At 15.9% G+C, this 26427-nt stretch overlaps 4 protein-coding genes and 1 non-coding gene across 5 annotated transcripts, besides 30 other annotated features; 2 read left to right on the plus strand and 3 right to left on the minus strand. All coding sequences in view use genetic code 6, as the record gives it.

Annotated features, from left to right (window-relative positions):
- The first annotated feature begins 704 nt into the window (after positions 1-704).
- Positions 705-812: a microsatellite.
- Positions 727-812: a microsatellite.
- A 136-nt stretch (positions 813-948) lies between these two features.
- IMG5_115860 (morn domain repeat protein) lies at positions 949-2366 on the plus strand (the record flags this gene model as incomplete). The annotated part of the gene is made up of 2 exons (XM_004034639.1): positions 949-2027; positions 2078-2366. Coding segments are annotated over 2 exons (1368 nt in total), but the record flags the coding sequence as incomplete, so codon positions are not given.
- A 179-nt stretch (positions 2367-2545) lies between these two features.
- IMG5_115870 lies at positions 2546-2616 on the plus strand. The gene has a single exon. It is a non-coding gene; the product is annotated as a tRNA-Gly (tRNA).
- Positions 2617-3752: 1136 nt separating this feature from the next.
- Positions 3753-3860: a microsatellite.
- Positions 3763-3804: a microsatellite.
- Positions 3763-3859: a microsatellite.
- Positions 3861-4826: 966 nt separating the features above from the next.
- Positions 4827-4877: a microsatellite.
- Positions 4878-4953: 76 nt separating this feature from the next.
- On the minus strand, positions 4954-5941 carry IMG5_115880 (vacuolar sorting protein, putative; the record flags this gene model as incomplete). The annotated part of the gene is made up of 5 exons (XM_004034640.1): positions 4954-5068; positions 5218-5381; positions 5553-5672; positions 5762-5836; positions 5897-5941. The coding sequence occupies 5 exons, from the start codon at positions 5939-5941 to the stop codon at positions 4954-4956; spliced, it is 519 nt and encodes a 172-aa protein (XP_004034688.1).
- Positions 5118-5167: a microsatellite.
- Positions 5525-5551: a microsatellite.
- Positions 5717-5754: a microsatellite.
- Positions 5942-6821: 880 nt separating the features above from the next.
- Positions 6822-6864: a microsatellite.
- A 31-nt stretch (positions 6865-6895) lies between these two features.
- Positions 6896-6935: a microsatellite.
- Positions 6936-6981: 46 nt separating this feature from the next.
- Positions 6982-7032: a microsatellite.
- Positions 7001-7061: a microsatellite.
- A 65-nt stretch (positions 7062-7126) lies between these two features.
- Positions 7127-7175: a microsatellite.
- Positions 7176-7285: 110 nt separating this feature from the next.
- Positions 7286-7346: a microsatellite.
- Positions 7347-7499: 153 nt separating this feature from the next.
- Positions 7500-7540: a microsatellite.
- Positions 7541-7705: 165 nt separating this feature from the next.
- Positions 7706-7759: a microsatellite.
- A 2873-nt stretch (positions 7760-10632) lies between these two features.
- Positions 10633-10673: a microsatellite.
- A 4157-nt stretch (positions 10674-14830) lies between these two features.
- Positions 14831-17447, minus strand: IMG5_115890 (kelch-like 12, putative; the record flags this gene model as incomplete). Its single annotated transcript, XM_004034641.1, has 8 exons — positions 14831-14930; positions 14976-15468; positions 15509-15626; positions 15673-15879; positions 15933-16068; positions 16437-16544; positions 16650-16726; positions 17442-17447. The coding sequence occupies 8 exons, from the start codon at positions 17445-17447 to the stop codon at positions 14831-14833; spliced, it is 1245 nt and encodes a 414-aa protein (XP_004034689.1).
- Positions 16584-16609: a microsatellite.
- A 530-nt stretch (positions 17448-17977) lies between the features above and the next one.
- Positions 17978-18031: a microsatellite.
- Positions 18032-20126: 2095 nt separating this feature from the next.
- Positions 20127-20164: a microsatellite.
- Positions 20165-20681: 517 nt separating this feature from the next.
- Positions 20682-20733: a microsatellite.
- Positions 20734-24494: 3761 nt separating this feature from the next.
- Positions 24495-24528: a microsatellite.
- Positions 24495-24529: a microsatellite.
- A 289-nt stretch (positions 24530-24818) lies between these two features.
- Positions 24819-24859: a microsatellite.
- Positions 24837-25697, minus strand: IMG5_115900 (hypothetical protein). Its single transcript, XM_004034642.1, has 2 exons — positions 25399-25697; positions 24837-25344 (listed from the first exon to the last, which is right to left on the minus strand). Exons 1-2 carry the CDS (start codon positions 25691-25693, stop codon positions 25043-25045), a joined length of 597 nt encoding a protein of 198 aa, XP_004034690.1. The 5' UTR covers positions 25694-25697; the 3' UTR covers positions 24837-25042.
- A 99-nt stretch (positions 25698-25796) lies between these two features.
- Positions 25797-25893: a microsatellite.
- Positions 25802-25881: a microsatellite.
- Positions 25804-25882: a microsatellite.
- Positions 25811-25882: a microsatellite.
- Positions 25815-25898: a microsatellite.
- The last annotated feature ends 529 nt before the right edge of the window (positions 25899-26427 follow it).

Below are 26427 nucleotides of genomic sequence, written 5' to 3' on the forward strand. Positions count from 1 at the left end.
AAAGTTAAAGCTGTTATCTTGTATTCTTTTAAGAAGACTAACAAATGCAACAAATGTAAGTAATTTTTTACCTTTGAAAATGAATCCAAATTATATAGTCACAAGTGAGAAAAACCATATCAAATTATGGGATATTGAAAAAGGAAAATTAATAAAAATTATATGTAAATGTGAATCTAAGGTTAAAGATTTGATACTTATAGAAAACGCAGATGTTAAAAATACATACTTTGTGGTTATATTTGCTAATAATTCAGTACTCAAAATGGTTGATTCAAATGAATTTTTGGTAGGTTAATATTAATTGGAAGATTTTCCATGTAGTTTATGTAATAAATATTTTCATGGGACTAAAATGTCATTTTTTGATACTTAAGATGGATAAGTTTATGTTATTTTACCAAGACATAAGCATAGTTGTGAACATTTTAATGAAAACTTAAGTTTATAGAATCAAAAAGAGACCTAGGGATAAAATTTTAAAGATATTTAATAATAGGTTAATTAATAAAAAGGATTAATTAAAGGAACTTAAAGATGTAATCTAACTACTTAAATTTAAATAGATGGAATTAATATTAAAATTGCTAAAATATTAAAAAGTCAATTTTGATATTTTTTTTTTTTAATATATATGTATTTTAATTATATTAATTGTTTTAATTCATACTATTTTTATTTTTGAAATCAATATAAAATTAAAAATATAATATAATAATTATCTAGTTTCCTAAATATTTTAGTCCTATATAATAAAAAAATGACTTATTTCCTAAATTTTATTGTTCTATATAATAAAAAATTAACTTATTAAACAAATAATTAAATATTTTATAAAAATAAATACCATTATTTATTATAATTATAAATAAAATACCAGATAAATTATAAAAAAATAAATATATATTTATTTTCTTTACCAACCAAATAATTATAATAAAAAATCAAATAATGTCATAAAGATAAATTCTTAGCATAAATAGTTATAAACCTGATAGATTATCATAACCAAGTAAACCATAACCCAAAAACTAGCCAAATAATGAAATAGAGACACGCAAAGAGATAACAATCCAAAACATCCAACATAAAATTTAAAACGAGAACAAATATTTAATAGAATAATTCCAAAATGAATTAAAAGACCCCATAACAAGTCAATTTAAGTCAATATTTGAAATCTAAAATTACTAAGATAATTCCAAATACCTAGGAAATGTTAAAAATTATCTAAGAAGTGGAATCGGTATATATTATTATACAAACGGTGACATATATTTTGGAGAGTGGGATAATGATTTATTCCATGGAAGCGGTTGTTATATTTTTTATTCAGGAGAAAGATACCAAGGGTAATTTTCTAAAGGTAAAAAGGAAGGAGAAGGTACATACGTTTATTTTAATGGAAATACATATCAAGGTTAATGGCAAAACGATCTAAAGCATGGAAAAGGAACATATAATTGTCTATCTTCAGGTGAAAAATACGAAGGAGAATGGTAAAACGGGGAAAAGGAAGGATACGGTGTTTATTATTATTCCTATGGGGATAAATACGAAGGTTAATGGTCTTAAGGATTAAAAAATAAAAATGGAATTATTTACTATTCTTCCGGAGGTGAATACGATGGATAATGGAAAAACGATAAAGTCCATGGGAAAGGAATTATGATTTGTCAAAATAAAGATCAGTATTAAGGAGATTTTAAAGATGGCCAAAAGTCTGGTTTTGGTGTTTATATACATGTAGATGGATCTAAGCATTAAGGCTTATGGAATAATGATGAAAAAAATGGATTTGGTACTATGTAGTATTCTAACGGAGATCTTTATGAAGGAAATTTTGTTAACGGATAAAGAGATGGACAGGGAACCTATTAATATGCTAATGGAGATATTTATTAAGGTTTCATTCTTTTTTTTGTTTTCTTTTTTTATTTATTATTATTAGGTTAATGGAAAAATGATGTAAAAGAAGGATTCGGAACCCTTGAAATGAAAACTTAAGATAGATATGATGGAGAATGGTAAATTTCTATATGAAAATAATATTTTTGAAATGTATTTTTTAAAAAAGGTTTTAAGGTAAAAAAAATGGGCATGGAAGATATACATTTTCTACTGGTGATACATACGATGGATATTTTATTAGTGGACTTAGATAAGGACATGGGATTTATACTTGGGTTGATAAGTCTTATTATAAAGGAGAATGGGAATAAGTATAATATTTATTTAATTTCAATATATTTATTTATATTAATTATTAAAAGGATAGAATAAATGGTATAGGAGTATATGTAACTCCAGATAATAGAAAAATTAAAGGTTACTTTTAAAATGATCACTTTGTTTAAGAGATATGAGAGAATAATAAAATTGTTTATATATTTATTAGAATTGTTTTTTAAAGTATATCAAAAAAACAATATATATATATATATATCTATATATGTAATGTATTTAAATATTTATTTTTTTATAGCTTTCTTTTATTTCTCATATTAAAAAATATTAACATTTAAAAATAAATATTTGTCAAAAAGCATCGATGGTTTAATGGTAGAATAGAGCGTTGCCATCGCTTTGACCCGGGTTCGATTCCCGGTCGATGCATTTTTTTATGTTATTTTTTATTTAGAAAAATATATATAATTAATTATAATTTAAGATTTATCAATAATTATATTTATAAAATTGTGATATAATTATAAACAAATAATGCTAAAATATAATTAATATAAAAAAAAATAGTATTTTAATTTATATTTATTTAGTTAAGCAATATGATAAAATTTATATATAATTATAAGTTTTTATTATTATTTAAAAAATCTTATTAAAAATAAAATTAATAAAAACTGTATGTATTGAGATAATTATATAAAACAAAAAATTATTACTTTTTTTTAAAAATAAAATTATAATTAAATACATATTCATTAACAAATTTCTTATAAAACTCTATACTTTACAAGGGTATTATATTTTTATATTTATTAATAAAATGGGACATTTTTTTTAGATATATTATGTCAAACCAGCTAATTATTTATTTATTTGAAAAATTTTTTTTAAAAAAAGTTATATAAATATATATATATATATATATTTAAATTACTTTTATCTGTTTTTTAATTAATTATTAAGTAAACTGATTTTAAATTTTTGTATATTAAACATTTTCTTATATTTACTCTCCTTATGATTTCAATGAGAAATACTTAAATATTCATCATCATAAATATTCTCTTATAATAAAATTTAATTATTTTTATTTTTATATTTTTTAAATATTTGATATTGTTGTATATTATTCGAATTATTGGGTTTTACTCTGTATAGTTATTTTAATTTTTTTAATTTGATTTTAAAGTTAAATTTTTTCATTTTTTTATAAATATGTTATATTATAAAGAGTATATTTATTTTTTAATTTTATTATAAATAAATTTATTTATTTTTCATTTTCATTTTTAGTAAAATAATTGAATTAATATATATTTATAATTAATAAAAATATTTAAAATCTTGACTAACGAAATATAAATAAAATTTTGAAATAAATAAAATTCTAATAAAATATAATTAAAATTTTTAAAATTATATAATAGATAAACATATGTCAAAACCTTTAAATATTTATTTTAATAATGATATTATTTGATTTTTCTTAAAATAATTTTTATATAAACATATAAAAAGTAAATATTTATTTATAAAACATACAAAAGTATATAAAATTAAAGATTATAAAAATAGAAAAAACAAAAAAAACAAAAAAATTAAAAAAAAAAACAAAAAGCCAAATAAAATTAAAAAAAAAATAAGAAAAAAAAATAAAAGTAAATAATAAAAATGAGCATTAAAACCGGAAATAAAAGAAAACAACTTTTTAAAATAATTATTCTAGGAGATTCAGGGTAAAAACTATATAAAATTAAAAAATTACATATATATATATATTTATAATAAAATATATAGAGTAGGTAAAACATCTTTAATGAACTAGTAAAAATAAAAAAAAACAACAGATAAATATTTTTAAAAACGCCAAAAAAAAAAAAGAGATATGTAAATTCTCGTTTTACATAATAATATAGAGCAACTGTTGGTGCTGATTTTATGGCAAAAGAAGTAATGATAGACGATAGAATGGTCACATTATAAGTATTTAAAAAAATAAATAAAATAAAATAACAAAAAAATTAAATAAAGATATGGGATACGGCTGGATAAGAAAGATTTTAATCTTTAGGAGGTGCTTTTTATAGAGGAGCAGATTGTTGCGTATTAGTATATGATATTACAAATAAAAAAGTAAATATTTTTGTTGTTGTTGTTAATTTAATTATTTATTGTTTTTTTAAATAAAATTAGAGCTTCGAAAGTCTTGAAAGTTGGAAAGAAGAATTTAAATAATAAGGATAACCAAAAGATCCTGATAATTTTCCTTTTGTTGTTTTAGGAAATAAATGTGATAGAGCGTCAGAAAGAAAAGTTGAATCTGATTTCGCAGTTTAATGGTGCAAATCACATGGAGATCTTTAACATTTTGAAACATCTGCAAAAGAAGATACAAATGTAAATTCAGCTTTTACAGCTATTGCTAAATCAGCTGCTTCATAATCATAAGATGAGGAAATGTAATTATATAATAAGAATTTTTTTTTTTTTTTTAATTATTTTTATCAAATATATATATATTTTTTTTTAAAAAAAAAAAAGATTTTTCCCTTAAAATAATGTAGTATTAAAATAAGATTAAAAATCTACAAAAAAATAATAAAGTGATTGCGCATGTTGAAAAAAAAAAATATTAATTTTTTAAATATATAAAAAAATTAAATCAAATAAATAATTTAATTCAATTAAAACTTTTTAAACTAAAAATAAATATATATAATTCTATTTATATTTTTCTAATTTTTATAAATAAAATTAAAAGCTCTTTCATTTAAAAATACTAGTTTTCTTTATTTTAACTTCGTTATTTTAAAGTTAATAAAAATAAACATCAACTTATTTTTCTTTAATTTCCAAAACCATAAAAGAAGGTAAAGGATCTCTTTTTTTTAAAATAATAAGAATATATTATTAATAATTTCAATAATAAAATATTATATATATATATATATATATATATATAATATATATATATATATATTTATTTAAACTTTTTTTTATAATAATACAAAATTAAATTTATTAGAATACTTTTTTAGAGGACTGAATACTCCTGTAATAGACCCAGGATTAAGAAAATGCTTTTATTCATATTTATTTGTTTTATATTCATGTGTATATCCACTAATAAAAATATCAGAATCATATTCTCTTAATTAATTATAAATTCCTTCTTCAGTCCCCCAAGGAACGACCTTTTTATTAATTATTATTTTTTTTTTTTTTTTTAAAAAAAAAAATATACTTAATAGCCATTAATTAATGAAAATTTGAAATTTCTTATATTGAATGAAATTTATTCATTTAATTCACTTTTTGCCTTTGAAATAATTAATTTAAAATAATTTTTAAAAAATAATTTTTACATCATCTTAATCACCTTTTACCATATATATTACTTATGCTAAGCTTTTAATCCAACTATAAGTTTCTTTCGATTTCCCTACATTACCTGTGCATATCACATATTAAACTTTATTCGGAGTCTTTTTTTAAATATAAAATTTTTTAATCAAATTTAAATTGCTTGAAAAAAAGTTAATTTGTAAAAAAATTATTTATAAAAAATAATAACAATTAATTCTTTAAATTATTAAGGAATTTCATGAATTTTTCCTGGGATATGGAAATCCCCAAAAACTATAGCTAACTATTTATTTTAATATAAATTAATTTACTTTTTATTGAAATAATACTATTTTTAATTTACTTCTCCTTCACCATCTTCAAAATTATCATTAACTAGATCAGTCATTTTTTCAAAATATAAATAAAAAAAAAAGAATAATATATTTTTTTGTAAAAAATAAATTATTTTTACAAAAATATATTAAAAATAAACTATTAACTAATTATAAAAATTAATATCTTTTAAATTATACATATTTTTATAAATCAAAAATGAAAAAAATAATAATAAATAACTATATTATTCTTGCAAGTTTCACAATTACAATTTTATCAAATACAAGGATAAAACATTTGATTTGATAATTTAAAATATAGAATTATTCGAATGAATTTATAAGCAATAAAGGCTATTTATATATAATCATTGGGCAATATTTATTAATAAAAAATTGATAATATTAAATAAATATATTAAAAATCCAAATAAAAATTGTTTACAAGAATTAAATGGAACAGTATAACAGGCAAATATATATTCGAAAAAGGCTATATTAACAATAATTGTTTATTAAAATTAGATATAATATAATATAATCCACATGTTTAAAATTCGAAAGACAAAATAACAAAATATTTATATTTTCAAATATCAGACCAATTATTTTTCAAATTCTCAAATCTTATATAAACTTTTATATAAAAAGAACATGAAAAAAAGCTTAAATTTAATAATTATTTGCTTCATGTCAAAAAGATTATCACAAAGAAGTATTGTAGAAAAAAAAATGCAAACCTTCAATTTATTTGTAAATGAGAATATAAAAATAAAGGTAAAATGTTAGTTAAGATAATTATAGTTTTATCAAAAAAAACTGGAAAATAAAAAAAAAGTAATAATAAACTATATAGAAAATATACAAATAATTTAAAAATAAAAAAAAATAGATATAAAATATTGTATGTATATGTATAGGTTAATTAAAGAATTATTAAAATTTATAACAATAAAAAACTAAAATATGAATATAAAAAAAAAAAAATGCAATAGAGTATTAAATAAAAAATTTATATTATTATAAAAAAAAAATTAAAAATTAAAAAAAATTGATAATAAAAAATAATGTCATATTAATTAATATAAATTAGAAATATTTAATTATAAAAAATAAATTGATAAAATTATTAATATTAATAATAATAATAATAATAATAATAATATAAAATAATAGTAATAATTATAATAAATAGATAAAAAACTTATTTATAATTATTAATAATTCAAAATATAATATTATAAATTTTATATATTTATTTTTATTATTATAAATTATATATTTTTTTCTTAAAAAATTATATATAAAATTTATATTGCATGCTATTATTATATAAAAATAAATATATGCTGTAATCTCATTTTCTCAATAGGATTTATTTTATTTAAAGCTAATTATAAAAATAAAATATTTTATTTATTTTTATTTTAATCTGTATTTTTATTTTATATTAATTATACTTTTATATTATATATTTTTCATAAAGATATCTATGTTATTTTTCAGATATATTTAATATATTAATATTGAAGTCTTTTTATTTTTTAATTAAACTTTTTTTATGAATATTGTGGATTTTATATACTATTTTAAAAATTGTTTATTATTTTTTTGTTAATTACAAAATAATTATTTATATATAATAAAATTTATTTGATAAATAAAAAAATAAGATTTATATATTATTATTATTATTGAATTAATTATTATTTTTTTAATGTAAATTTTATAATATTTATTAATAAGATTTTTTATTATATATATAATATTAATACAATATTTTTATTATGAATATTATTATATTTTTAATAATGACCAAACATAAAAAAAATCAAAAGAAAAGAAAAAATAAATATTAAAATAAAAAAAAATAAGGAAAGAAAAGAAAAGTGTAAATATTTTCTTATATCATAAATTATGATAATTAAATAGAAACTAATATAAAAAAAATTATCTATTTATTTAATATAGTTTTAATAATAAAGTATATTGAACGAACAGTCTTAATAATGTTAGAATTTATTAAATAGCTTCCTGTTTGAAAACAAAGATAAAGACTATTATTTTTTTAATTAAAATAAAAAGAATAAGGATATAATATTAAAAGCATTAACAGAACTTATAGTAGAAGAGAAAGAAAAAATAATGAAATAAATTTAATAAAATTATAAAAGCTAATTTAACAAAGATTTATAGGTTTGAGAAAATTGATAAATAGAAAAAATAAATTAAAAATAATATTTTTTTGTATTATATTTTAAATATTAAGGTTTTTTAAGATAATAATTCATAGCATGTTTAATTAAACAAAAAACAATCCAAATACAAATTAAAAAAGCTTATTTAAAATGAAAAGTAATAAAAATATATTTAAGACAATATTAAATATAATAATTTAAAAAATAAAAAAATATTGATACAAACTAATATATAAAAGTTAATTAAAAAATATTGAAATTACAAATAAAATCAAAGAATCAAATAAATAATAAAAGTAAAATTAAAACATCAAAACATTATTTTCAAAATTAAACATTATATTTATAAGATTAATATACAAATTTTAATATTTACATTATGCTTTTTTTTTTAAAAAAAAAAAAATCAAATATTATATTTATATTTAAGTGCTTATTAATGTTAAGTACCTGAATTAAAGCAAATTAAACAAGAAATTTAAATAAATCAATAAAATATTAAGAAAGTTCCTAATCTAAAATGTAAAAAATAAATAAAAATAGATATTCTTTTTTTATAAAGTAGGCAAAAGTAATTCAAGTAAAGGAATGTAAAAAATATAAATATTAGAAAAAAATAAATATTTATTATTTATTTTATTTTATATTATATTAAATTTCTATTTTAACAAAAAAATTAAAAGCATTAGTGAAGAAAGACTGTATAAAATTTATTAAAATAAAATGAAAATATATAATAAAAATTCAAACCTAAACTAATACTGAAAATAAATTTAAATAATTAAAATAATAAAAGTAAATTAAAATTTTATATAGAAACATAGAAATTTAATATTTTTGATGATTCTATTTAAAAATTTTAAAATGAAAATAATGATAACCAATAAGATTCATACAAAACAAAAACTTATTTTTATAACGTTTTTGGAAAAATAAAAAAAGGAATTATAGATAATAAAACGTTATCAAATAAAATACAATCTTTTTTCGATAATTAAGATAATGAATTAGCAATAATTTAAAAAATAGAAAAAATTGAAAAATAAGAATAAACAAAAAAAATAAATGACGTATTTAATAATATGTTTATTTAATTTAAATTTTATGAAAAAAAGAAATAGAAATAAAATGTAAAATATTTATGTTTATATTGTTTGGGAGATACGTGTGAAGATTTTTGTAAATAAACTCCTTGTTATAAATGTTGTTAATTAGGCCATAAATATATTTACTGTAAATTATAAAGTAAATAAATATGCGGTAAATGTAAAAAGCATGGACATAATACTGATTAATGTAACATTATTACATGTTTTATAAAAAAGGGTTATTTTAATTTCACAACCCACATTCTCTAGAAAAAATTTTAAAAAATAAAATGCTTTAAATGTGGTGAAAAAGGACATATAAACTGTTAATAAATATAAATAGAGGATGACGTTTATAATGAAATATGAAAAAAAAATAAAAAAAAATAGATATTGTGGAAAGTAATATATTTAATTAAAGCATTTTAAAAAAAAAAATTTGGATATTATATATATTTATATATAATTATACTTAATATAATCAAATCCACAATGTAAATATTTCAGACATTTATTGTTTTTTTAAATTTATTTATTATTAATAAAAATAAAATATTAATATTTATATGTTTTATCTTATTTATAATTAACTCCAACAACTGTTTTTTGTTTCAAAATATTTTTAAAAAAGATAATATTTTGTTTAAGTAAGATTACTCTTCGCCTTAAAAATTTTTAATAACAATATTTTCAGAATCACATTCATAAAAATTATTAATAAAAAAGATATTTCTATAAGAGTTTATTTAATTCTAAGCACATTATACACTTTATAAAAATTAGCATTATAACATTTCTTTAGATTAGCTAGTTTATTAAGAACAGTTTTAAGATACACATTTACTCAACTACTATTAAAATTAATTCCAATTTTTATTATTACTATATTATTATTTAGCTAATTCATTATATTAATTTCCACAATTTTATAAAAATTGATTAGTGCTGCAATAGTTTTCAGTACATTTTAAATATTCAATAAGTTCTTAATGCTATTCTGCATGAGTTCTACATTCTTAATAACACTCTAAAGGTGACTTAGTACATGTTTTTTAAACACATTGATTTAAATTTTTATAAGCTTATAAACATGAAGAATTTTAATAACATTTAAAATAATGCTCAAAACACTGTTAAAATTTACATTTTAAGTGAGCAAAAGTGTTTTCAGAATATATTTATTGAAAGCTTATAAATAGAATCAAAATAAAATAAATTCGTTTCATTTTTCTTGTTTTCTTTTTTATAATGGAAAATAAATAATTTTGTATTATTATTTTTTATTTTAAAACTATATGAAACAATTATTTATATATTTATATTTAAAGTTAATTAAAATTCGTTTGACTTTATTTTATTAAGAATATTTTTATAAATAGTAATATATTATTTTTAACTTCTTATAATATTTGAATTAATTTTTTATTAAATAAAAAATATAAAAGTGATGATAATAAAAATCATTTAGATAAGTTTTTAATTCATTTTAACTAAATTAATTCATTTTAACTAAATTATCAATTCATTTGGTTAATAACTTTTTTGGTAATTTATTTTAAATGCTTAATCGTCAATAATAAATGTGAGTAAAAAAAATCAATACTGGCCTTTTTTTAATTTTTTTAAAAAAAATAAGTTAATAAATAAGAAAATTTATAAACAGGTAATACTATATAAATAATAAAATCACAAATTAAAATCATTATAAATATAATAAAATAATATTTATAAAAATATTATAATTAATCATCCAGACAATTAAATTGCAGATATATGTGTTAATAATTAATGCACGATATTTATGGCAATAATGCTTAAATGAAATGCTCATACCTATATTACAAAATATATTTTAATAATTATTAACTGGTATATAAAATAAAAAAATGACTTTTAGTAAATTTAGAAAGTTTTTCTTAATTTTAATCCGAAATTCTAAAAGATTTACATTCACCTTATCATTCTAATTAAGAATATAATTTAAATATTTAGCTATTTCTTCTTCTAGGCTATTTATATTATTTCTAATTCTGTTTCAAAGTTCTTTAATAGAAGACTCTTGAAAACTTGCGTATAACTTATTTGATTTTATTATAGTTTTTATAAACAATGTAGAAATGTATTTAGAACTGATTTTATTTTATTTATTTTAATTTTATTCTGACGCTCAAATTAAATGATACATCTTAAAATATTTCAATTAAATGTATTATTTTCATCTATGTTAATCCAATTAATTTATATATTTTATTAAAATAAGAAAAAAATTGTAAAATAGACTTAAATTTATAAATATAATATTTTTAAATTTTCTTTGTTTATTACATATTTACTTAAATACTTTCTAACACTGTTAAATACTATTTTTGTATATACACTGGCACATTTCCTTATTTTTATTATGATTTAATATATCTTTTTAACTTAATTATTATGATTGTCTCATTCTTTTATATAAATACCTAAAATTAATCATAAATTTTTACACTTTATCTGTTAGTAAAGTTGCTTTCATTAAATTATGAATAGTATATTATAAAGTTAGTCATAAAAAAAATACTTTTCAATATTAGAAAATTTAAATTTTCTCAGAAACACCATCACTCATGATAAACTTTCTATATACATTATATTTTTTATTTCATTTATTAATAAAATAATAATTAAATATAATTTATTTTTTATATTGAAAAATATTTTCCATTGTAAATTTAAATTTTGAACACAAATAGATTCTTAAAAATATAAAATTAAAAAAGACAATATTGATGTTCATAAATCAAATCTAATTGAATAGCTAGTTATTATAATTAATATAAAGTATTATTGTATAAAGAAAAAACATATTTCTAATTACTTTTGAAAATGTAAACTATATTTAGGATATAATACTTAAATTAAAATTAAAACCTTAATTTTATATTATTGATATAGGCTAAATGTCTTTAAATATAAACATAAGAATATAATATATATATTTTTTTTAAGGTTTAAAGATGTTTTATTTTTAAATTATTTAATTTTGCTTTAAGTGTACATATTATTTAAAAAATTATTATGATATATTTTTCAAGTATTCTTTATATTCAAATTAATAATTATTTACAATCATCAAATTAAGTTGATGAATTTAAAATTCCTCTTTAAAATTAAAATAACTAAAATAATATAATAATTTTTTAGTTCTTTGTATTAAAAAATACAATTGAAGTATTTATTACATAATAATAGTTTTTTTTAAAAACAAAAAAAACATATAATAAAATTATTTTTAGATTTATTAAATATATTTTTTTTTATTAATATACATAATGTATTTTAAAATAATAAAAATTATAAATACTATAAATTATATATTTTCATAATATTTGAATATATATAAAAATATAAATAAATATTAATTTAACTAATCCAATTATATAAATTTATATTTTTTTATATGCAAATGAAAATAATTTGTATTATACAAATATTTTTCCATCTCTGAAATAGTTTAATAAGTGTTTATTTTTCAATCTTAAAATTTAAAATCTTGAGTTTAATACATAAATTAATTAAAATACTTAAAACTCTTTAAGAATCTGTTTAAAAAATTAAATTTGTAGAAAATTATATTAGATTGATGATTTTTACTTTATTTTGAGAATCGAGATTATAAATCAAGAAGGGAAAACAAAAGTTCATTTACTATTTATTAATAAAATTATTTTTCGTAAATTACTTTAAATAGACATATATTCTATATATTTATAAAAATGAAAATATTTAGTATATATAATTAATTTAATTTTATATTTTTATTGTTATAATTAATAAATATAAATATCTTATTTAGAAATTCAATTTTAATTAATTTGAATTTTATTTATATAGTTTTTTAAAAAATAAATATAAAATTAATTCTTTATATTTATTTTCTAGATATAAAATAGTCAAAATAAAATTAGAAAAAAAACTTATTCATAAATAAATCGAAATACTATATTTAAATACTATTGATAGTAATAATATAAATAGTATTGATTTCAAATAGTCCTAAAATAAAAAAAAAAAATAACATGAATACAATTTCCAACAATAATTAAAATATAATTGAAGAATAGAAGTCTTCGAGTTTTACAAATAAAAAATTTAGTCCATTTTTAGAGTTTCCATAATATACAAGTGAATAATATCAAAATCAAAGTATATTAAAATCTTAGATATAAGATACAAAGAATGAATTAGATTATTTGACATGCCCAATATGCCTAAATATATTATGGAAGCCAATATCGTGTTAAGAATGTACTTAATCATTTTGTAGTTTATGTATATCTAAATGGCTGAAAACTAAAAAATAATAAAGAAACAATTCATCAATACATAATAATGACGAAAGTATAAATTAATAAAATGAGGAAGACGATGATTAAATATTATTTCATAATTAATAATAATAATAAAATATAGCAGATATAACATTTGGATATTAATAATAAATATAATAATCATTTTCTTCATAAGTTTAATTATTTTAATAAAAGAGACCTTTAAATGAAGAAAATAATAAGAATTGTCCTCATTGTAATAAAGATTTTAAAGAAATAAAAGTTCCTTTAATAAAAAAGCTTTTGGCATCTTTAAAAATAAAATGTTTTTATTCCAAAAGTGGATGTATCGAAATCATTAGTTATGATTAATATGAAAAACATTGCCTTAAATGCTAATTTTAAAGTATAAAATGTGAAGGTTGTTAATAATAAATATTCTTGAAAAATTATTAAGAGCATAAAGAAACATGTGAATAAATAAATATAAAATGTGAAAAGTGTGCGTTTGAAATTAAAAGGAAGTTTTATTTAACAAATCATACATAAATATACTGTATAGAATAATAATTATTACAAAAAAATGATTTTCTAAATTAATAATAAAATTAATTAAATGAATAAAAAAATTCTATTTAAAAAATTCAAAACTAAATCTAAAATATTCTTGAAGGAAAAATTCAAACTATTAATATTTTTATTTTCTCTACATATTTTAACAAATATTTCAAATTTTAAAATAATAAAATCACATTAGAAAAAGACTCTTATAACGAAATGAAGAAAAAAAGAGACTTTTTGCATTTTTTTATTAATGAAACCTTCTTCCTAAATTCTTTATTTGTTTTTGTTTGGAAAATAAAAATACTTAAACTTTAAGGTAATATGAACATAGGAATTACTAATATTCAAGGAAAAAATTCGGTTGATTATATAATTAATAAATAAGGTGATTTAAAGAAAAAAGAAAAATTAGATACTAAATACAAATTAAAAGAAAATTAAAAAGAATTTTTTTATAATGAAAATGATACTATATAAATAAAATATATTCCTTTTAAATATACTATAGAATTATATAATATAGATTAAAATGTATATTTTCGTTTTGATTAAAAAATTCTTTTTGAATTTTAAAAATAATTCTTTTTTTTCTTTTCTTTAGATTATTAAGGCGACTCATTGCTTTTTTTACCTAATTGAAAATATTTAAATCAATTAAAAACAAAACAAAAAAGTATTATTATAAATAAACTATTTTATTTTGTGAGTTTTAAAAGCATTAGTATTTGATAATTTTAATATACTTATATAATTAAAAAAAAAAAATTATAAAATTTGTTATATTAATTTAAATTATTTATTCATTTTTATATATCTTCTTCTATTAATATAGAATTATGCATAAATCTTGAGAATTTCATATTTTGAATAATTTCCCATTTATCTTCAACTAAATTATATCTTATCAAATTAATAAAAATTAAATAAAAAAAATAAAAAAATTACCTTTCAACTGAATTCAAAGGTACATTATCAAATCCTCCAAACACATATATATATTAATTATCTTAAGATATAACTGCACTCAAAGTACATCTAGGATTATTCATATTACTTATATAACTCCATTAATTTAATGATTCATCATATTTTTCTACTGAACATAAATAGTTAGTTCCATCAAACCCTCCAATAGCATAAATTCCATCTGGTAAAGTAACCGCACATAAAGCTCTCCTGGGTGTATTTAAAGATGCAATAGTTTACCATTTTTCAGTTTAAAAATCATATCTTTCTACAGTTTTTAAACAAATATTATTTTTTCCTCCAAAACCACCTATAGCATATATTCTTTTATCTAAACCTTATGCTATAGCTAATTCATCTCTTTTTTCGTTCATATTTTCTAATTTTATAACACTTAAATTATTTAAATCATATAATTCTGTTGAATATTAAATACTTTATCCATCATTCCCACCAACAACTATTATTTTATCTTTTTTTTTTATTTTTATTAGTAATTTTTTTTTTATTACTATCTCCTAAATTTAATACTCCGAAACCACTTTTTGGAGAAGTTAGGCTAATATTACTTGATTATATAATATTTTATTATAAATTGAATTCTTCGCATTATGAAACTCTTAATCCATTCTTTATTTTTTAATTAAAAAAAAAATTAAATTTAATTTATATTTACTTTTTTTCCTCCCATTATTAATATGACTTTATTATCTAATTAAACAACTGAAAACTTTGCTCTATTTATGTCTAAATTATATACTTAATCCCAATTATTTTATTAAATATCGTATCTTTCTATTACATTTATATTATTTTCTACAAACCCTCCAAATACAAATATATAATCTTTAGGCTATTAAGAATTAACTATAGAGAAATCTAACTATTTATATATATAATTAATAATTTTTTATAAATATATATATTATTTTTTACTTTGTTAATATATGTGTCTGTTGTTTCACTTTTAAATGATTTCAAAAAGTTGTTATTTATTTATTATAGAATATTATTATTTTCAATATCATCTTCATTTAAAATAAACTAAAATTATTAATCATCATCATCGAATCTTTTATTATATTTAAATTGAAAATATGGAACAAAAATAATTAAATATTACTTGCTATGTTATATAGGAAAGAATATAGAATTGCAAATTTAATTTTTTTTTTTAATAGTATTGTTCATAATACTTTTTGCTACATCTTTTTGTGGAGTTAAACTTAATTAAGAAATTTTATTAATTTAATCTTATTTTTAATAAATATTTTTTATTTTATTTTATTTTTACTAAAAGATTTATCAAACTAATTTTTGTAATTTTAAGGAATTTATTTTTAGTCTATTTTTTTCTTATAATAACTAAATATTAATTTGTTTAGATAGAAATTTATATGAAAAATAAAAAATTATATATTTTTTTTATTTAATATTTACTAAAAAGGAATATTTTCATTTTCTTTAATTTAATTTTTTTTACTATATGTAGTTTGTATAGGACTTTACTCTTTTTGCTCCTTTTACATATTCTTACTATATGTTGAGCTTTTTTATAATTATTTATTATGCTTAACTCTTAAATAAATATATATATATATATATATATATATTATCTTAATAAAAATAAAATAAAATTTTATATATTATTACATATTATTAGAATTATTTGAATAATTTTATAAAGTATTTTGTTTTCTTACGAAAGTGTTTTTATTTTAAGAAATATCCTATTTTTTAAAATTGCTAGTTAAAGTTTTTTATTAAAGTTAGTAAATCATGCCATTAATATTTTTTAAAAATAGTTATAATTCCTACTCTTTATTAAAGTAATTATTAACTTAATTTAATTTCACTCCTTCTAAACTTTACCTTGGATTTTTTATTAATTTTATTATTTTTTCATTCTAATTAAGGGTAGTTAAATATTCAATATCCTACATAATTTAATGCTTTTAAAAAAATTATTTGAATGATAAAAAATCTTTAGAATATTCTTAATAATAATTATCAATATTTTTTAAATATTATTATTCATTAAATAATTATTCTTAAAATTTTCTTTTTAAATCACTTTCTCGCTCATTTATATATTTTTTTATTTCATTAAAAAAGTTATTTACTTCGCCTAATTAATAAATAATCTTTTTTTTAAAAATAATAATAATAATAACATAATTAATAAATAAAATGTACTTTCTATTCAAAAAGGTTAACGCTTTTATTTATTTGTTCAATAACGTTCTAATATTTTTCGTCTTAATTTTTCGCATACTAATATATTTATAATTATTCATGTTTATTTCTTTAAACAGTATTATAAATAGAATCAATTTAATGTTATTTATGTCCATCATGTAATATACAATTAATGCATAATAGCTTTTTATCATCTTCACAATAAGCTGTAAATATATTTTTTTTATAAATAATTATTAATATTACCTTCATATATTTTCTAATGTTTATTACAAATTTAGTCTTTATTAAAATCAAAGCTTGAGCTTTCACTATTAAAATTTTCGAAAGTTTTTTAATTTTCATTTATACTTTTATATCTTTATTTATTTACATTTATTAAAGCTATATTTTTAGGAAAAAAACTTATTTTCAAAGCAACATTTTTATAATTACATTCTGGACATATTATACAATCATTATTATATAAATCGTTTGTACACATATCACATATTGAGTGTCCACATTATATTAGTAATCTTGGAAATTTTTCGTTTTCATTATACTAATTTTTACATCTAAAGCAATCCATTTTTTGTTTGTCTTGTCTTTTTTGTTTTTTGTTCTTTTAGATTTATTCGTTAATTAAAAATTTAAATTAATATAAAGCGAATAATATATTTTTGTTTAAACAATAAAATCCTCTTAATATATTTTTTTCGATTAATGTTAATTAATGATTTATAATAAATTTTAATTAAAATATCTAAATAAGATAAGAAACATATGTATCAAAAAAATAAATATTTATATTATAATATATATATATATATATATATATATATATATATATATATTAGCTAAAAACTAAAAAACAATATTTTTTGAATTTATCTTATTATATCATATTTACAAATTATATAATATTTTAAAATTTTATGAACTTAAAAATTGTTTGACAAAATTTTATATATATAATTAATACATAAAAAAGTATATAAAAACAAGAAGATAAATTCAAAATATAATCTTTACAGGAGTATAAGGCCTCTTTTAATCTTTAATTTAGTTATTAAGTAACTTTTCTAAAACAGAATCTTCATTTTTAATAATTTTAAATAAATTATTAGTATTAATTGCAGTATATTATTAAATACTTTTATTTTACTCAGATTTATTCAAAAAAATAATATCTTCTTTATTTTAAAAAGGGCGTATTTATTTTAGTTTAAAATTTAATTAATCTAATTTCTTAATAGAATTATTAATTGTACCTTTAACTTAATTAAAATCGAATAAATTTTATTTGTATTATTTCTCTTCGTCTTTTAAATTTATCATTTTAAAATTTTGAATTTCCATATTACTTATAGCTTATTCTAAATCTTAACTATATTATTTATTATTTTCTTTTATATTTTCTACTTTTTCGTTACTTGTATATTTAAAAGATTTTATTGGATTTGCACTAGTATTAATAAAGTTTGATGTAAAATTATTTTATTAGTTTTAAGTAAAAAAATTATCTTATTACTAACTTTATTAATTTTTTATTATTTATTTTACATCGCTAATTGATTTGTTCTAAGAGTTCTAACTAAAAATACTAGTATTATTTTAATTCTCGCTTTCATTCTTTATTTTATAATTGTTTTATGTATCATTATTATTATATTTCTATTAAGAATTTTAACCAGAAATTTAATTTATTTGTTCATTTTATTAATAATTACTAATTGGTGGTATTTTTGTAATAATTTAATTTTCAATTTCTTCTTTTTAATTATATTTAAAGATTTTATTTTATTAATTGTTTTCAGTTTTCTTTATTATTTCAGCAAAATTTTAATCATTTTATTAAGAATTATCAATATATTAACTTTTAAATTATATATGATCAAATAAGACTTTTCTTGCTGTATTTTATTAAGTTTTATTACTTTATTTTATTATTTCTTAAAACGAATGTTCAGTTTTTGATTATTATCTTTTATTTTAAACTTTTTATTTATTTTTTTTATTAAAAATATACTAAAATATATAATACTTATATTATTATTATAATTTTAAAAAAATTATTCATAATTTTCATCTAAACTTAATTTTTATTATTTAAATTATTTTAATAAAATCTAATATTCTTTGCAAACCTTTTTACTCTAAATACTATTACTTTCATCAAACTTTTATACATTTTATTATTTAAAATATTTATTTTCGACATACTTTGGTCTATTTTTTGTTTATGGAGAATAACAATTACTATATAAACTTAAATAACCTTATTAACTTTGATTTATCTTTTAATTAAAATTTTACATTATATATTCTTCTTAATAGCTTCGTATTACACTTTTATATCAGCATATTTACTTGGATGCTTATAATTTTCTTATTTTTAATATTGAAACATATATTTTATAAATTATTAATACATATTAAACTTAAAGGAAAGCCTGTCCCACTTTTTATTATTTTTATTAAAAAGTTTCCTTCAAAATATCCATAAATATATTTGTTTTCTTTTATCATATATTAAATTCCTATATTTATTAAGTATTTTTTTTATAAACAAAATAAATATGTAAAATACCAAATTTAAAACTATTTTTCTAAAAAATCCCATCATTTAATATATTTTAAACTATTTGAGTACCTAATCCATTTAAGTATTTACCCTTATAAAAATTAAAAGATTATATAAAAAAATAAAATACTTAAAAATATCCTTTTTAAATTGGTTAGTTTTTAAAATTATGAATAATTCCAATGCCTTCAGATTAACTTCCGGAAAAATTAGTAACTCCTACATACCAAAATCCATTTTGCATATCAATAATTCGGAATTTTTTAGAATTTTATGAAAAATTACTAGAAGAAATTATTTCTTTAATTATTTATTTAAGATTTTTAATTTATTAAAATTATTAACAATTAATAGAATTTTATTTATTTATTTTATTCTAATTTTTATTTTCTTCTTATTTTTAGTTGTTAAAAGAGATATTTTATTCATTATCAATTATGCATATTATGTGAGTTAATTTATTTCTGTGAAAATATCCTAATATGGAACACCCATTCTGAAAATAAATTATTCCTTTCTCTTCTATACAATCTTTACGCCATTACCCTATATAAATTTAACCAGAATCCCAACAAAATATTCCAAATCCTTCTCTTTTCTAGTTTGAAATTTAACCTTAATAATAACCGTTTGTAAATTCTATTAATTTAAATTCTTTATTTTTTATTACTTTATTTTTTAAAATTTTTATTTTAATTATAACCTTGTTAATTGTGTAAAATTTACGCATATTTCATTTTTTTTTTCAATATATATATATATATATATTTTTTTTTTTTAATAAATGATAATATTAATTAAAATATATGATATAATTAAAAATTGTATTAAAATTTTTTATTATTTAGTAATAAAAAAAATAAATATAGCATCAAAAACTATAGCTTTAAGAATAAAAAAATGTAAAATATTTAATTTTGTATTAAAATTTATTTTGATAAATTAAAATTATTTTATTAATATTAAAATTATAAACGAATTATTTAATTAATAAAAAAGAAATAGATAAGTAATAAAAACAAAAATTAAAATTATTTTTCATTTAAATTTAAAACTATATGTACCATCCTCCATTTAGTAAAGCTTTTTTATAAAAAAATAAAAATAATATTTATAATTATTATTTGTAAAAAAATACATCTCCTTTTCCATTTTCTTATAAAACATTAAGAGCTCTAACAATTTAATCAGTAGGAAGATCGTAAAATTCTAAATTTATAAGTTATTAAAAATAAAATAATAATAATAATAAAATATTACTCTCTTTAGGAGTTGTTTGAGGCCCTTTTTGAATATATTAAACAGTTTCTATTTCATTAATTAAATGATTTTATTTAACCTATAATAATAACTTAATATAAAAAATGTATTTTTTTTTATACCCAAACGTATATATCATCTGCTAATTCATAAGAAGAATACCAATTAACACTAAAATTTTCTTAATCTTATCCTTCCCATTAAATATTTTTTTATCTTGCAAGTTCATTTAAAATTTATAAAATTTCTTATTTTGAAAGTTTTTCTATTAAATAAATATATTTAATATAAATAAAATTAATTTTTTCAGTACTAACAACTCCAGTGCTTGAATCACTGAAAAATGTATTTGAATCACTTGCTAATTAGCTTAATGAAGAATTCAGAATCTTATTTTGTTTAAAGTAACTATGTGTTATATCACCCCAATACATTAATTATTTTTGCTTTGTTTCGGCATGATCTTGTATACTAATAATTTTTGTTACTTATATCTAATTTAATATTTATATTTTACGTATAAAATGCAGGACATTTTAATAATTTTGTATATAAATCTTTTTTTTCTTATTAAAAATTCTCGATAGTACTTTAAAATCTATTTTAATCCATTTATATTTTTATATTGAATTTATTTTAATAATTATAAAAAAAAAAAACTAAATATTTAATATAAATAATGTTTAAAAATTTTTTAATATTATAAAGAAATAATAATATCTAATATCAAGATATGTTTATTTTTATTTTTTCATAAAAATTTAAAGAATATTATTATCATAGATTATTTTAAATATTATTTGTATATTGTTATCAAACTATTAAATTATTTAGAAATTAAAAGCTTATTTAAAGAATTATAAATTTATTTTAACAAATTTGTTTATAGATAAATACATCTTTTAATATTTTAATTCTTCAAAAAATACTAAAAAATATTATTTAAATTCTAGTTATTTTTTTTTTAAATAAAAATAAATAAATTATTAATAGATTTTAAAAACTACAGTGATAAAAACAATTTCAGCTAAATAAATTTAATATAACTCTAAATTATAGACTATTGAATTGTTTAACTTTCCTAAATTTTGGGATAAATTTTTGACTTTAAAAAAATAATAAATATAATTTAAACATATTTCATTTTTTACAATTGCATTTTATATTTCTTAAATTAAATAAATGTTTAAGTTAAGTTTATTATAATTAATGTTTTATTTATTTTTCAAACATATCTTAATTATTTTCTTTAAAAAAAATAAAATAAAAATATATAATATTTATTTAAATAACCTAATTATATTTTCTAAAGGTTTAAACTTTATAAATTAAATTAATCTAGATGTTTATCTTAGCATCTTTATAAAATCTTAATATTCTCTAATTGTTTTTTATAATTATAAATTATAAATTCTAAATTAATATTTTACATTAGATTTTCTATAATTTCTTATAAATTAAATTTTAAGTTTATTAGCTAAGAAAATAACTATATTTATAAAATCCTAATTATTTTGTGTTTTTAAATTCTATAAATATAATTTTTTATAAATATACAAAGAAAATATATATTTTTATGTGGAAAAACCATTAAAGTTAAAAAGCTAAACAATATTTTAAATAAACTAATATTAGTTGCCTGAATTAAATAAATTTTTAAAGAAGAAATTAAAAAAAGGATTATTCTAATAATTATATTTTAATAAAATTTGAAAAAAAAATATATAATAATGAAATACTTAATTATAATTACTATTAAATGTAAAACCTTAATTTGTAAATACTTATTTTTTATTTATAGCTTCTTAATTAATTTTCTAAGTATAACTTTTATTATCAAACTTTACTTTTTAAAAGAAAATATTTTTAAACTAAAACAGTGGAGTTTGAGTTTTCTATTTCTAATTTAAATTTTATAATTTAAATTATATTTATTTAAAAAGTTCTTAATTTTTTAAAAATATTTATTTCGATTATTCTTTTCTATATAATAGATTGTTTTTACAAAATAAAATATAATTTTTTACATTCTATCAAATTAGTTATTTCTTAAAAAATCATTTTTTTCTTTAAATATATTTATTGAATAATCAATTACTTGAAAATCTTCGTTTGAAAATTTTAATAGTAAATTAATATTCTATTTAATTTACTGAAATAACTCATTTATATAATAATTTTTTTTTTTTAGCATAATATTAGATTATAAATATCTTAAATTTAGAAATTTTTTAAATTAACTTTTTAATTTTCTCCTATCTTATATTATACTATAAAATTTAAGTCTTTTTCCATCTATTTTAAATCTTCAACTGAAAAACTTTATTAGTTTTAATTTTTATTATCTTATTTCTTTTAATCTAAAATTTCATTGTTTTATTTAGATGTTTATTTTTGAATTTACTTTTGTTTTAACAATTATTAAATATTAAAAAAATCAGTTTATTATTAAGAATCCTTCATATTTATTGCTAATTTTCGCTCACATAATTCCATATTTATTTACTCAGAATATATTCTTATTGATTATTTTAAAGACTCATTTTATTTTTTTAAATGGATATAATTTTGTTTATATTATTTCTTAAAATTTTTATAAATTTAAAATATAATTTATAGCCAAAGTATATATATATATTTTTTTTTCATACATTTTAATTTTCCAAAGTTTAAATTTTATCTAGGTAAAATTAGGTTTAATTTATACTTTTTACACTACTGCTTATATTTTCGTAAGTAAAGTTATAATTATTTTAATACATATTTATTAACTTTTAAAATTAATATTTTTTTATAAAATTTTTTTAGCTTATTTTTAAGTTTAAAGTTAAATATAAAAAAATATAAATAATATAATTTTTTTTTATTATTAAAAATAAAATTCATTTTTTGAATATTTTATATGAAATTATAAATATTATAGAACATATAATAAATCCAATCAAAACATAAATAATAATTCTATTATAATATGCTCTTTTTTGCATTTACTATATATAAATTTCAGCTTCTGTATAATCCTAATTATTTTCTTTTAATTTTATTACAGTATTATCAATGACTTAGTTTTATTATTAAATATTATCTTATATATAGTTTGTATAATTTTCAGCTTAATAAATATCTTTTTTTGCATTCATTAAATTGAAATTAGACTATAATTGACTAACATATACATCTTCATTTTATGATAAATCAAATTTATATTTACTTCTATTTATTTCCTAAGCCTTTAATTTTTTTAAGTTTTCAATTATAATTAATTTTTGTTAAACTATAAAAATTACATGATTTTTTTTCGAACAATTAAATAAATTCTATTTTTCGAATTTATAATAAAATTCTTTGTATTAAACTTGATAATTTTTAAACTTCATTTATAAAAAAAATATTTATATTTTAAAATAGTTAGTTTATATAAAATTAACTTTTCCTTAAAATTGCTTTAAGTTTAAACATTCTAGCTCCATTACTTTTTATTTTTAATTTTTTATATTTTTATTTTTTTCAATTACATTTTAATATTTAATTCATTTAAATAAGATCTTATTAATTAACTTTTTTTCCCAAATAAATACTTAAAAAAGATCATTATTAATATAATATATTTAAATACTATTTTTTTATAATCTTTGAATTAATTCTTTTATTTCTACTTCATATTCTTAAAAGTTGTCCATTTTTTTAAAATAAAAAAATCTTAAAAAGTAAATTATATTTAGTTTATGATATTATAAATGAAATATTTAAATTAACAAAAAAATATAAGTTCTTAATAATTATTATATTTACATATATTAAATAATAATATTTTTAAATATATTAATGTTTAAATAATTTAATAAACAAAAGAAAAAATAACAAAAACATTATATAATTTCTTTAAGAAAAAAAAAAAAAAATACTACAATCAACATTCAATAATATATTTTATTAAAAAAAAAATTAATAGCATTTTTTTTTTTCCAATATCTAAATAAAACTTAAAATAAAAAAAATATAGAAATAAAAAGAAATGAACTCAATATCCATATTATGCAAGTTAATTCTTAATAGCTTTAACTTAAGGTAATCCAAGTTCTTTTTATCTTTCGTTATGGGCCTTAACTTTCTTTTAGAAATAAGTAGTTGCTCTAGCTTTTCTTTTAGTTTCTAATTAATCGACCAAGTTTTATTTGCTCCATCCAACTGAATTGCTCAAATCTCCTAATTTACAATAGTGCCTTTAGTTTTTCAATCTTTAAACTTTTAATGCATCAACAACGACTTATTTCTTAACTCTATCGTATGGTGCAGGTACTCCTTCAAAAATTTTGAGTTTTTCTATTTTTATTTTTTTATAAATTATTTTATCTTCACATAGATTTTTTTTATTACATAAGGCAGCAGCTCCTCTGGGTGTTAAATGAGGGATCATTCCTCTTACACATCTCCAGAAAATTTTTGTAGGGGCTCTGAAATGTTAGAAACCTCTTCTGGGATTGTGATTCATCCATTTGTTTAAGAATTCACTGAATTTAACTCTGTTTCTGAAAAGTGATCCGGAAACGTTAATGCCTTCGGCTCTTACTACTACAATTCTTTATCCGGATAAAAGTTCTTTGGCAACATAGGATGCTAATCTTCCCAATAAATGGCCTTAAGCGTCTATAACTACGAGTTTGTCAAACATTTTTTCTTTGTTTTTTTTTTTTACTTTAATTTTTTTATATTATGATTTTTTTCTTATTTTAATTATTATATATTTGCTACTTTTTTTTTTATACTCCTTTTGTTTTAATATTTATTCTTTTTTGTATTTTTTTATTTATTTAATTTTTTTTTTTTTCTTATTAATTTTTTTATTTATTTTTTATATTTTATCTTGTATTTAATTTATCTTTTTTTTATTGTGTTTTCATTTATTAAATAAATATTATTAGATAATTGAATTCTTATAAAAAATATATTTATAGTAAAAATCATTTTTTTTAATTATTATATTTATATAACTGTTTAATAAAATTAAAGTCATTTTATTTATAATTGAATTTTGTTATTTTTTAATTTATAAATAACTTATCTATAAAAATATTATAATAAATAGTATTTAAAATTATATAAAAATTTTACATGAGCAATAATAAATTAATCAAATATATATATATTATTTTATATTTAATATAATTTTTATATTAATAAAAAATACAAGTTAGCTTAAAGCATCAAACACTTATTTAATCTATATATTTTTAAAATATTAAATCAAATTTCTTTATTAAATATAATATTTTTTATTTACAAAACATATTAATTTTATTAATTTTTTAATATAAAATTTTATTTTTGATTGGCAATTATAATGAATTTTGTTTATTTGAAAGTTCTTAGAATAAAAATATTTAGTTTATTGCATTTTATTTCATA

This window comes from Ichthyophthirius multifiliis (genome assembly GCF_000220395.1).
Source record: "Ichthyophthirius multifiliis unplaced genomic scaffold scaff_1120509250942, whole genome shotgun sequence".
NCBI classification, from domain to species: Eukaryota; Ciliophora; class Oligohymenophorea; order Hymenostomatida; genus Ichthyophthirius; species Ichthyophthirius multifiliis.